At 40.8% G+C, this 13,272-nt stretch overlaps 1 protein-coding gene across 1 annotated transcript in view; it reads left to right on the forward strand.

The window, feature by feature from the left end:
• Window positions 1–1,281: 1,281 nt before the first annotated feature.
• Window positions 1,282–13,272, forward strand: part of LOC104239680 (uncharacterized) — a 35,705-nt gene continuing 23,714 nt past the window's right edge. Inside the window, exons 1-4 of the mRNA XM_009794373.2 lie at window positions 1,282–1,494; window positions 1,756–1,992; window positions 2,167–2,249; window positions 2,547–2,823. Coding sequence (XP_009792675.2) covers window positions 1,282–1,494; window positions 1,756–1,992; window positions 2,167–2,249; window positions 2,547–2,823 — 810 coding nt within the window. The remainder of the gene's footprint in view (window positions 1,495–1,755; window positions 1,993–2,166; window positions 2,250–2,546; window positions 2,824–13,272) is intronic.

Raw genomic sequence — 13,272 nt, forward strand, 5'->3', positions numbered from 1 at the left:
GAAGTTCAATACTGACATGAGTGTGAAGATCAAGGAAGAAATCACAAAACAGTTGGACACAAAGGTCATTCGAATCACACAATACTCCACTTGGTTAGCTAATGTTGTGCCAGTGCCAAAGAAGGATGGCAAGACCAAGGTGTGCGTTGATTACACCGATCTCAACAAAGAAAGTCCAAAGGATAATTTTTCATTGCCAAATATTCACATTTTGATTGACAACTGTGCCAAGCATGAGAACAGGTATTTTGTGGATTGTTATGCAGGGTACCACAAGATCTTGATGGATGAGGAGGATGCATAAAAGACAACATTCATCACATCATGATGAACTTATTGCTATAGGGTAATGCCATTTGGTTTGAAAAATACTGGGCAACTTACATGGGGGAAATGACTATTGTGTTTCACGACATGATACACAAAGAGATTGAGGTTTATATAGATGATGTGATCATAAAGTCAAAGCAATAGTCCGACCATGTCGGAGATTTGAGGAAGTTTTTGTAGAGGCTCCGCAGGTACAATCTTAAGCTCAACCCTACAAAGTGTGCATTTGGTGTGCCGTTTGGGAAACTACTGGGATTCATAGTCAGTCGGCGAGGCATTGAGTTGGATCCATCAAAGATCAAAGCTATCCAAGAATTACCACCGCCAATGAATAAGACTGAGGTGATGAGTTTGCCCGGGCATTTAAACTACATCAGTAGGATTATTGCTCAACTCACGACAACTTGTGAGCCCATTTTTAAGTTGCTAAAGAAGGATGCTGCGGTCAAATGGACTGATGAGTGCCATGAGGCATTTGATAAGATCAAGTGGTACTTGTCAAACCCACCTGTGTTGGTCCAGCCAGTACCCGGAAGGCCTTTAATTCTTTATTTGACAGTCCTGGATAATTCGTTCGGTTGTGTATTGGGTCAACATGATATCACTGGCATGAAGGAGCAAGCCATCTATTATCTCAACAAGAAGTTCACATCCTATGAGGTTAAGTATACTCCCCTTGAAAGGACATGTTGCGCCCTGACTTAGGTGGCATAAAAGTTGAAGCATTATCTGTCATCCTACACTACTTACCTCATTTCTCGTCTGGACCCTATAAAGTATATCTTTCAAAAGCCTATGCCCACAAGAAGACTTGCAAAGTGGCAGATTTTGCTCACAGAGTTTGACATTATCTATGTGACTCGGACCGCGATGCAGGCCCAAGCATTGGTCGAGAATCTAGTGGATGAAGAGTATGAGCCATTGAGGACTTATTTTCCTGATGAATAAGTGATGCATATTGACGAGGTGGAGCAGGATGAAAAGCCAGGTTGGAAACTTTTCTTTGATGGAGCTGCTAACATGAAAGGTGTCGGAATAGGGGTTGTGCTCATTTTTGAAACAGGGCATCACTACCCTGTTATGGCCCAGCTTCATTTCTATTGTACTAATAACATGGCTGAGTACGAGGCATGCATTCTGGGTTTAAGGTTAACAGTAGATATGGTAGTCTAGGAAGTCTTGGTGTTGGGAGATTCAGATCTTTTGGTGCACCAGATTTAGGGGAAATGGGAGACTCGGGATTTAAAGCTCATACCGTATCAAAAATGTTTGCATGATCTTTGTTAACAGTTCTGATCAATAGAATTCAGGCACATTCCAAGGGTCCATAATGAGGTTGCCGATACTTTGGCTACCTTGGCATCAATGTTGCACCATCCGGACAAAGCTTATGTTGACCCTCTGCATATTTAAGTTCGGGATCAGCATGCCTACTGTAATGTAGTTGAGGAAGAACTTGATGGTGAACCATTGTTCCATGATATCAGGGAGTACATCAAGATGTGGGTATATCCAGTACAAGCCACAGGTGATCAAAAGAGAGCAATTCGACGTTTGGCTAGTGGATTTTTCTTGAGCTGGGGGATTTTGTACAAGAGAACTCCAGATCTTGGACTGTTGAGATGCATAGATGCTAAACAAGCCACGACTATCATGACTAAAGTGCATTCCGGAGTTTGCGGGCCTCATATGAGTGGGTATGTTCTAACAAAGAAGATTCTTCGAGTAGGGTATTATTAGCTCACCATGGAACGAGATTGCATCAGCTTTGTGCGCAAGTGTCATCAATGCCAAGTACACAGTGATTTGATTCATTCTCCGCCGTCTGAGTTGCAGACAATGTCCGCGCCTTGTCCTTTCATTGCTTGGGGCATGGACGTCATTGGACTAATTGAACAAGTGACATCAAGTGGGAACAGGTTCATTCTGGTGGCCATCGATTATTTCACTAAGTGGGTTGAAGCTATGATTTTCAAATCTATGACCAAGAAGGCAGTGGTTGAATTTTTTCACTCGAACATCATTTGTCGGTTCTAAATTCCAAAGGTAATCATCACGAATAATGGTGCTAATCATAACAGTCATTTGATGAAAGAAATATGTCAACAATTCAATTTTATAAAATTAAAATTCCACTCCATATCGCCCCAAGGCAAATGGAGCTTTTGAGGCGGCTAACAAGAACATAAAGAAGATACTTCGAAAGATGGTGCAAGGTTTGAAAAGTTGCCTTTTGCTTTGCTGGGTTATCGCACTACTGTTCGCACTTCAGTAGGTGTAACTCCTTATTTGTGGGTATATGGTACTGAAGCAGTGATACCCGCGGAAGTTGAGACTCCATCCCTTCGAATTGTTGCTGAAGCAGGGATTGATGATGATGCGTGGGTTAAAACTAGATTGGAGCAACTAAGTCTGATTGATGAGAAAGGACTGGCGACAGTATGTCATGGCCAGTTGTATAAAAAAAGAATGGCAAGAGCATACAACAAGAAGGTGCGTCCCCAGAAATTTGAAGTGGGTCATCAAGTATGAAATGCATCCTTCTACATCAGGCTGAAGCAAAATGCAAGTTTGCCCCAAATTGGCAGGGGCCGTTTGTTGGAACGAGAGTGTTGTCCAATGGTGCTTTGTATTTAACAAATATAGAAGGCAAATGTGTAGATATGACTATCAATTCTGATGTAGTCAAAAAATATTATGTATGATTTCTTTGGTTTAAATTGTGTTGTTTTTACTTGGTATGTTTTGAAGATTGGAAAGACGAAGGCATTTTATTCTGCTATCTAAACACTTTATCCTTTGTTACCCCTTTTGAGCCTTATTTATTTTCTTTCATACCCCTTCTTTGGAATCGGAAGCAAAGTTTAGAAGTACAGATACAAGAAATATAAATAAAAAAACAGAAAAGAGGAAAAGAGAAGAGAAAAACAGAAAGAAAAGAATGGAAAAAGAGTAAAGAAAAGAAAAAGAAGAAGAAAATAAAAAAAAGAGAGAAATAGAAAAGAGAAAAGTAACAAAAACAAAGCAATTCCTATGTCATGAACTATGTTCGACCTGATTCTTTTTAAGGATACGTTGGCAGCCTCAAGGTTCGGTCCCATCAAAATAGAATTCAAAAGTCCCCAAGCAAAGAAACTGGGACAGGAGTTGCGATTTTGTAAAAGATCTGGTTCCAAAAGTTGTAATTTTCAACCCTTTCATCTTAAGCTATTTGGAGCCTTTAAAATATCCTTTCTTTCTAACCCTATCCAAAAGCCTACATTACGGTCCAAAGAAAGACCTTCCGATCAATTTTTGATAATGCCAAGTCAAGCGAGATAGAGGTATGATTCACATCAGGGTCAACACTCCATTCTGCACTAGGAAAGATGAATAAATGAGAGAGTCTTATTGGTAAAAACCCCCATGGGCACCGTAGGGTGATGAAAAGCTGAGAGAAATTAAAATGAGAGAGTCTTATTGGTGAAAACTCTCACGGGCGCTGTAGGGCAACAGTGAGTTGAGAGATGAACGAATGAGAGAGGTTTGTTGGTGAAAACCCTCCAGGGCGCCACAAGCCGAATATGGTGAGTAACTTTGCAGAGAGATTGGATTATGGAAACTCCAGGGCATAAAATATGAAGACTGAAAGGTGATTGGTTGAATGGGCTAGGCTGATTAATCTGAAATGCATGTCATGATCATTGGTGTCGGTTGCCTCACTCAGATAAGTCTCTTTTCCTTTTCTTCCCCAAACAGTCATCCTGTTTCGAATTTTCTTCTTTATCCCTAACTTTCGAAGTCATTGCATTTCATTTTCTTTTGGGGTTTACTTCTCTAAGGCTTTTTCACTGTTAGCCTTATTTAAGCAAATAAGAAAGGATTTCAAAGCTTACTTCCAACTTCCAAATTACACAAAGCACAGTGCGGCCAAAGCATACCAGAAATGGCATGATGCAAAATGGAAAATAAGGTGTTAGTGGAAGTTCAAGTGGTCGAATGGTTTCGTGAATTTTGGGGAAAATATAGAGGTTCAAATTGGAAGGACAAAAATGTAAAACAACAGGTTGAGCTTAGGGCACTCGGGTCATTCAGGGTCATGTGGTTGAGGGTCAGTCAGAAGGTCAAACAGTTCTTTGCCAGTCCAAGGCAGCTAATCAAAACAAAGCATAGCAGTGGAAAAGCCACCTTCAGCAAGAATGCCGCAAACTAACCACCACTTTTTCAAACTGATAAGATTTTCTTTGATTGAAACGAGGGCAGGAAATTCTGTTTGTTTTGGAGGAACCTTCTGTAAGGAAAGCATGTGCTAGACAGGTTTGGCCGTAAAACCTTCAGGACCCTCCTGGATAATGGGATCTAATTTAAAGTTTTCAGGACCCTCCTGGATAATAGGATTTAGTTTAAAATTTTCAGGGCCCTCCTAGATAGTGGGATTTAATTATAAAAGTTCTCAGGACCCTCCTGGATAATTGGACCTAGTTAAAATTCAAGACCTTCATTGATAACAAGATTCAACGTAAGTTCTACCGTTTAGGAAATATAAGTTAGCTTTGAAGTTTTTCACTCTTAGGATGAGATTTAATTTTCAGGGCCGTCCTAGATAATAGGATTTAGCTTTTAAATGCTTAGAGATTTTTATGGGTAACATGATTCGATTAACACTCACAAATGTGCCCAGATACCAAACTAGGCAGAAAAGTTTCTTTTGTTTTGTCTATTTTGCTGTAATCAGGCGCCCACCTGGAGAACAAGGGAATATAGTTCAAGTTTTGGCAATCAGGCGCCCACCTAGAGAACAAGGGAATGAGAACAAGGGAATACAGTTTCAAGTTTTGGCAATCAGGCGCCCACATGAGGAATAAGGGAATACAGTTCAAGTGTTGGCAATCAGACACCCACATGGAAAACAAGGTAATATAGGTTCAAGTTTGGTAATCAGGCGCCCACATGAAGAACAAGGGAATACAGTTCAAGTTTTGGAAATCAGGCACCTGCCTAGAGAACAAGGGAATACGATTTCAAGTTTTGGAAATCAGGTGCCCACTTGGAGAACAAGGGAATACAGTTCAAGTTTTAGCAATCAAGCGCCCACCTGGAGACAAGGGAATACAGTTCAAGTTTTGGCAATCAGGAGCCCACCTGGAGAACACGGGAATACAGTTCAAGTTTTGGTAATCAGGCGCCCACCTGGAGAACAAGGGAATACAGTTCAAGTTTTGGCAATCAGGCGCCCACCTGGATAACAAGGGAATACAGGTTCAAGTTTTGGCAATCAGGCACCCACCTGGAGAATAAGGGAATACCGTTCAAGTTTTGGCAATTAGGCGCCCACCTAGAGAAAAAGGCAATATAGTTCAAGTTTTGGAAATTAGGCGCCCACCTGGAGAATAAGGGAATACAATTTCAAGTTTTGACATCAGGCGCCCACCTGAATATCAAGGGAATATAGTTCGAGTTTAGGCAATCAGGCGCCCACCTGTAGAATAAGGGAATGCAATTCAAGTTTCGGCAATCAGGCACCCACATGGAAAACAAGGGAACTCACTTCAAAATCCAATTCCAGTTAGCAACATCAGAATCTTGCCTCGAGAGTGTAAGTCAACAGTTCAAGATGCACAACAGAACTACAGAAGCGACAAGACCAAGTTTGAAGATGTGTAGATAGGATTCTTGCAATTCGTAGATCATAGTTTAGCCTAACTTCTTTTTATTTTTTCTCGGTGTGATAAGGAGTTCAGAACGCAGTAGCAGCAGCAACAACAATGAAATCACAGGCTCCCGGTAGTCCCAGCTACCAAAACTTTCCGAACTACACTGACCTGATTCCTTTAGAGCCAAGGATATGTAGGCAACCTCGGAAGCAGGGTTCTGTCAGATCTTTCAAAAAATGTTTCCCACAGAGTATTCAAACGGACAAAAATCGCTCGTATCCGCTCACTTTATCTTTGCCCGAAAACTCTTCGTGTTTCCGAGTAAAGAGGGGCAGCTGTGAGCACGTGATATTTTCCCTATGTGAAATACTCCTTCAAATTAAAGAAATGGATTTTCCCCAATTGTTTGCAATTTTATAGGATTTTTGTAGGACTTTTTGTTAATTGTTTACATTTCTATGCATGTTTACTTTTATTAAAATCATGAAAAGTACCAAAAATACCATGCATTGCATTTAGATTCTATTTCCATGTTTTTAGAATTAATTAATTAATTAATTGCTTTATTTAAAAATAAAAATCACAAAAATGACTCATTTTTGCATTCTTAGCTTTTAACTTGGGATTATTAATTTTCTCTTTTAATTTAGGATCATTAAATTTTTATTAATTTTATGATTTGATAATTAGTTTGATTTTTCAAATTATATTAATTTAGGACTTTTATTAATTAAGGAAAAAGAAAAGAAAAACAAAAGAAAAAGGATTAAAAGAGAAAAAAGAAAAGAAAGCTTGATCTTTAATTTCACTGGGCCAATTAATGCTGAAGCCCAAAAATGTTACCCCAAATCCGAACCAAACACACCCCAAACCAGCCGCAAATCCAAGCCCGACATAAAATTACCGGGTCCAGCCCTCTATCTAAACCAAACAACCCCGTTTCGCCCATCTTTGATCACAACTATTGGATCCTAGTGATCGAACGGTTCCGAACTAACCTTCCATTCGACATAAGACTGTCTTAACCGATCCTCCCCATTTCGAACCCCCCCATTTCGTATCTCTCATAAACCCTAGTTAACCTAGCCGCTCCCAAATTCCCAAACCCCACCGACCAGTGACACAACCCCAATCGACCCCAAGTTCACACCCTATAATCACCAGGCCTCTCTAAACTCAAAATCCCCAACAATTTCTCCAAATAATCCCTGGAACTCGTCGAATCCCGGATATATGGTTTGACCTAATATTTGCGTTTTGAGATTTTCTTGAAGTTTCTGCTCGTTTTGGCTGGAAGTTTGCCCAAATAGGTTACTCTTGACCGGAGTATTCATTTGGGTCACCTTCGAGCCCTTTCGAAGCATCTTGAGGCCTGGCCAATCTTCCGCCTTGTTTTCTTGGTCGTTTTTCTAAATTCAATCGGTAAATCCTCGACCTCTACTCATTGTTTCTATTTTTGTTTTGTTTTTGTTTTCTCTTCTATTTTTCTTTCTTTCTTTCTCTTCTTCTCAATCGATTTTGTTTGCATGATAGTTTAGAACGCTTATCAAGCGAGTTTTATTCATTTTTTAATTAGTCAGTTGTGTTAAATCATTGTTAGCATGTTTAAGTACTTGGTTAATTACAATTTGCTTTAGGGTAATTTAGAATGAGCTCGATTAGTTGTTTTAGGATAATTCAAATAAGCTAATTAGTTAATTAAATGTTTGATTCTGATTTGCACCATTTTTCCCTTTTACTTGAATGTTTTGATTCTAATTAGTCTTATTTCCCTTTTTAATAAGACTTGAATGTTGTGATTAATTATCAATTTTTTAGAAATTGGTTCCTAAGTTCTATTAATTTGTATATTTCTTCTTCTATTAGTCATTGTTCCGTTTCGCATATCAGTAGATGTCAATCTGTGTTAGAGTATAAAAGTTTTCATTGTAACACATGAATTTTAGGACTTGAATTCTGTTTGTGTTAAGAATCTTACGAAAGGTGTTAGATGTCTGAACCAAGTGTATGTACACTGTGATTTTGGTTTTGGGTCTATGTTGGAGTCATTTGAGTCTTTGATATGGCGAGTTTGGGAATGATATCTGGAGTTTGGTTATCGCTATTGCATCTAGTCTTATTAAAAAGGTTTTATATTATTCTTTAGGTCCTCTTAGTGTAAGATAAATCTACTAGTTCTTTAACACTTACTCATGAAATGATACAGCTGTGAGGTTATGAAATTCCGTGAAAAACAAAATTGAACACAATTATGGGTTGTAAATGTGTCAATATCATTCCTTCTGCTTTAATACATATGTGTATGATGTTGACATAAACAGAAGCCTGACGTTATATATCTTGGTGGTGAATAAAATTTATGAAAGGGTTAAAGTAGGATTAAAGGTGCAGAAGCTATAGTATCTCGTTAAAGTGAGCAATGTGGTATGCATGACAATTTTGTTATCAGTTGTTATGCTGTTGTTTGATCCTCTTGTTATGGTTTGTGAATTAATTGAAAATTGGTTAATGTATAATGCTTAGGTTCTGGCTAGCTTGGCCCTATTGTATCACGCTATTCCCATGGTTGACATCACTGTTCAACGAGTTCTTTGTGTTTGGGCCCTTATGTTAAAGGACTTAATAAAAGATGGATCATTCCTTTCTACAATCCAAGTTAGTGGATTTGATATCTCAAAAACGTTATATTAGATGTAGACATAATTCAATAGGCATCGCGATAATCTTAAACTTAGTCTTGAATTAAACATGAGCATTTCGTAGTTTGCCTTAGGCACTAATTAAATCATCACAACTACGGGTACGACTCCCGTGGTATAGTTGTGATTTCTAATTTTAAATTAGTTTTAAGTGTAGATGTTCTAGTTCGTTTAATTTGAATGCGTTTCCTCTGAAAGAAACTGAGGCGTGCCATTCACACAATTGAATCACCTAATCTATGGCCCTAATATTAATTATCTTAACTAATGTAGAAAAATGCCTTGAATTCTCGTAGTTTGCTTTAGGCGCGTTAATTAAGTAAAGTATCATAGCTACGGGTACGGTTCCCGTGACATAATTGTGATACATAATTTTAAAATCTGAGGGTACATTTATGTGACCCGGCCACAATTTAATCTTGTTAATAAAATAAACATGTTGTGGATCGTGGGTACGGTTCCCGTGACATGATTCACAACGTGTAATCAAATAATTAGTTGTATAATAATCGGATTATTAAAAGCGGTTTAGAAGGAATAAAAATGCACATAAGTTTCAAAGATGTTTTAAAATCAAATAAATAGGCCAATAATAATAGTTGAGCGACCGTGCTAAAACCACGGAACCCGGGAATGCCTAACACCTTCCTCGAGCAAACAAAATTCCTTACCCGAATTTCTGTGTTCGCGGACTGTAAAACAGAGTCAATCTTTCCTCGATTCGGGATTTGAACTGGTGACTTGGGACACCATAAATTATCCCAAGTGGGGACTCTAAATTTCAAATAAATAATCTTGTTTCGGTTGTCACTTAAATTGGAAAAAACTCCCCTATACCCATTCCCGCGGTAGAAAAAGGAGATGTGACAAGTCTTACGAGACCGAGGCTGCCCGCATGTGGCCTTACGACCTCAAGTTTTTATAAGTCAATGGAGATGGTGATTGACGACAGTCCCCGAGTCATTGAGGGTTTCTTGGCTCGGGATCCATTACTTGTAGACTCGATATTGCCTCATTGATGGCTTATGATTTCGGAGTTCCCAACTCGAAGGTCATGTGGTCTTGAGTATTTGACGTCAGTCCTCGAGTGTTCGGGACGTTTTTTTGCTCTGGAGCCACTTTGTGATCTTGATGTTGCCTCATTGAGGGCTTATGAGTTAGGAGCTCTAACCCGGGCGTCGCATTGTTTCGAGTTGTTGACGCCAGTCCCCGAGTGTTTCGGGATGTTTTTTGGTTCTAGTGCCGTTTTTGCAAAAATATCGAGCTTCCTTGAAATGCAAAAATGCATTCTTTGATTACTTAGTACAAGTATACATGTTTTTGCTATTGGGGGCTCGGTTGCTCTATGCGGACACGGTTCGTTCGACCGTTTGGCCATGTACATTGTTTTCCTATCGAGAGCCCACTTAGCGCATCTTGTCTTCTCTGAGTAGGTGACCTTCCGAGGGGATGCCCCCCCAGTGTTCGAAGTTGACTGCAAAAGAAGCCTTGAACACTTGTTGAGTTTTCCTTAGGTAGCATATGGATGTTGCCTTGTTAAAAACCTCACCGGTAAAACCTTTTTTGGGATAAAAACCCGGTCGAAGGAAAAGAGTGCAACACATGCTTTTGAAACCTAAGGCCTTCGAGTTAGAGAGTGCTTCGACCGTTTCGATCGGATACCTGCACTCAGGTCAGTGTAGAATATAATTGAAAGAGAAAAGAAAATGGCCATACCTTAGTGTAGAATGTGCCGACGATGTTTCGAGCCCTGATATGTTTTAGTTGCTTGGATGAAGACGCGGTACGGTCCCCTGCTTTGCTTAGTCGAGGATAGCAGGGAGTGTAGTTTGTTATTTCTATTTTACTATTTTCTTATCCTTTGGCTCTTTTGAAGGTGAAAGTGCCAGTGTCGGGGCCACATCGTGTATCGCGAACATTTCCTTCGCCGCATGCTATTCCCTATAGACAGTCTTAACCCCATCCTTTGTGGGGAATTTCATCATTTGATGGAGGGTGGATGGTACTGCTCTCATGTAGTGTGTCCACGACCTTTCGAGCAAGGCGTTGTATCTCATATTTCCCTCGATGACATGGAACTTAGCATTTTGGTTTGTGCCGGCCACGTTGACTGGAAGGGTGATTTCCCCTTTTGTTGTTTCGCTCGCCATGTTGAATCTGTTGAGGACTCGAGAGGTAGGTACGATTTGGTCCAGTAGTCCGAGCTGCTCTACCACCCTCGACCTAATAATGTTGGCCGAGCCGCCTGGATATACAAGTACATGTTAAATCTGAAATGTATTTACAAGAAAAGAGATTACCTGTGCGTTGTTGTAGGGCTGAGACAATGTCTCTATGTCCTCGTCATTGAATGTTAGGGCATCCTCGGGTATGTAATCCCGAGTTCGCTTTTCTCTAGTAATGGATTTGTTCTTCTCATCATGGGCTCTTTTGGGGCATCGGTGCCTCCAAAGATTATGTGGATGACATGTTGTGGCTCATTCGCTTCGTTCTTCTTAGCTGCATCTCTTTCCCGAAACTGGTTTTTGGCCCGATCATTGAGGAATTCTCGGAGGTGACTTTTACTGAGTATTCTAGCTACTTCCTCTCGGATCTGGTGGCAATCCTCGGTCCTGTGGCCATGCGTGTCGTGAAACTCACAAACTAAGTTATGATTTCTTTGCAAAGGATCTGATTGCATAGGCCTGGGCCACCCGGTGCCTCTGATTTTACTGATGGCGAACACGATGTCTGATACATCTACGTTGAAGTTGTACTCCAACAAGCGAGGTGCCTCTGCTGGCCCCGTGTTCCTGTCGAATCCGGCCCTGTTGATGAATCCCCGAGGATTTTGGCCTCGGTCCATCCTTCGGTCATTGTAGGGTATATTACGCCTCAGGACGTTTCTCCTGTCGACGGTGTATGGCTGGTACCTTTCCTTATTTGGCTTTGGCTCCTTTGCCAGAAGCCTGCTTGGCTATACCTAGCCCGAGGGGGCTCCTAGTTGGTCCTCCTCGACCCTAATTTTTGATTGATATCGGTTGTGAACGTCCGACCAGGTCATGGCAGGATATTCAACCAGGTTCTACTTCAGTTGCTTCGAAGCCACTGAGCTTCGCTCATTCAGACCTTGAGTGAAGGCCTGTACTGCCCAGTCGTCGGAGACTGGAATAGTTCCATTCGTTCCATTTGAAAGTGAGATACGAACTCTCGCAACATTTTGTTCTCCCTCTACTTGATCTTGAAGACGTCAGACTTCCTTGTTGCTACTTTGATGGCACCGACATATGCCTTTTTGAAAGAATCTGCCAGCATGGTAAATGCGTCTATGGAGTTAGGAGCTAGGTTGTGATACCACATCATGGCCCCCTTCGAGAGTGTTTCCCGAACTTCTTTAGTAAAACGGACTCGATCTCGTCGTCCTTTAGGTCGTTGCCCTTCACTGCGCAAGTGTAAGCAGTAAAGTGCTCATTGGGGTCTGAGGTCCCGTTGTATTTTGGAAGGTTTGGCATTCTGAACTTTTTTGGAATAGGTTTTGGAGCCACTTCCTCTGGGAACAACCTTTTTATGAACTTCTTAGAATCCACACCTTTCAGGATTAGGGGTGCGCCCGAAATTTGGTCGACCCTGGAGTTGTAGGTCTCGACCTTTTTGTCGTTGGCTTTTATCTTCTTCTCGCCCGATTCGATCCTCTTTGTGAGGTCCTCGAGCATCTTTACGATGGCATGGTTGGCTACCGACGCGTTGTTGCTTGACCTCTCCGGTACCTGCTCGGCCGGAGGGGCCGTCCCCGACGCAACCATGTTCGGAGTTTTTTGGTGACTTTGTAGCTGAGCAATCGCTAGCTATTGTGCCTGCAACATTTCAAAAATAACGCGAAGGCTAACCTCATGTTCTTCCCTAGTCAGGGTTTCCTGAGCTTCTTGTTAGTCTCTTTAGTGCGCGCTCCTGTTAGTGTGTGAGCTTACATCGACGTGTTGGGAATCGCACGAGACCGCGTCCACGGGAATCAATTCTGGTGCGTTCTCAGGGTTTCGTGGTGGTACACCAGCATCTGGAGCATCTACACCATTTTCTCCGTGGTTCTTAAGATTGTTGTTCACCGAGTCAGACATTTCGTCCTGAAATCAAAGATCTTAGGCAAGAAAAAATGTGAAAGATAACTTGCATTAAGTAGCTAAACCAGCAAGAAAATAATCACTATTATTTTTAGCCCCACGGTAAGCGCCAAATTGTTTACCGTAAAAATGGTAATAACAATTAAATTTGATTTAGTGGTTCTAAAAATACGTGATCTATTTTTATGCTAGTTGTTAGGCAGTTGATGCTATGTGAAAGACTTAGAAACAAGATAAGAGCTTAAAAATGAGATGTTAATCAAACCGAATCGCTGCCAATCGGGGCCTCGAGCTTGCCTATTCGAGGGCCTCGGGGTCGAGTTCGAAACTCGGCTGGGAGCTATCGAAGGTGGCCGATGGAGACTAATAATTATAGATAAATCAATGGCGTCTCTTTATGGCCAATAATAAGTAATAAATGAAACACAATAAATATGGGCAATAAATGAGACAACGAAACCAAGAAAATGTGTTAGAGAGAAGAAAGAATGTTCTTGTATATTTAGTATGGAG

The sequence above is a fragment of the Nicotiana sylvestris genome, chromosome 8 (assembly GCF_000393655.2).
Source record: "Nicotiana sylvestris chromosome 8, ASM39365v2, whole genome shotgun sequence".
Lineage (NCBI taxonomy): Eukaryota > Viridiplantae > Streptophyta > Magnoliopsida > Solanales > Solanaceae > Nicotiana > Nicotiana sylvestris.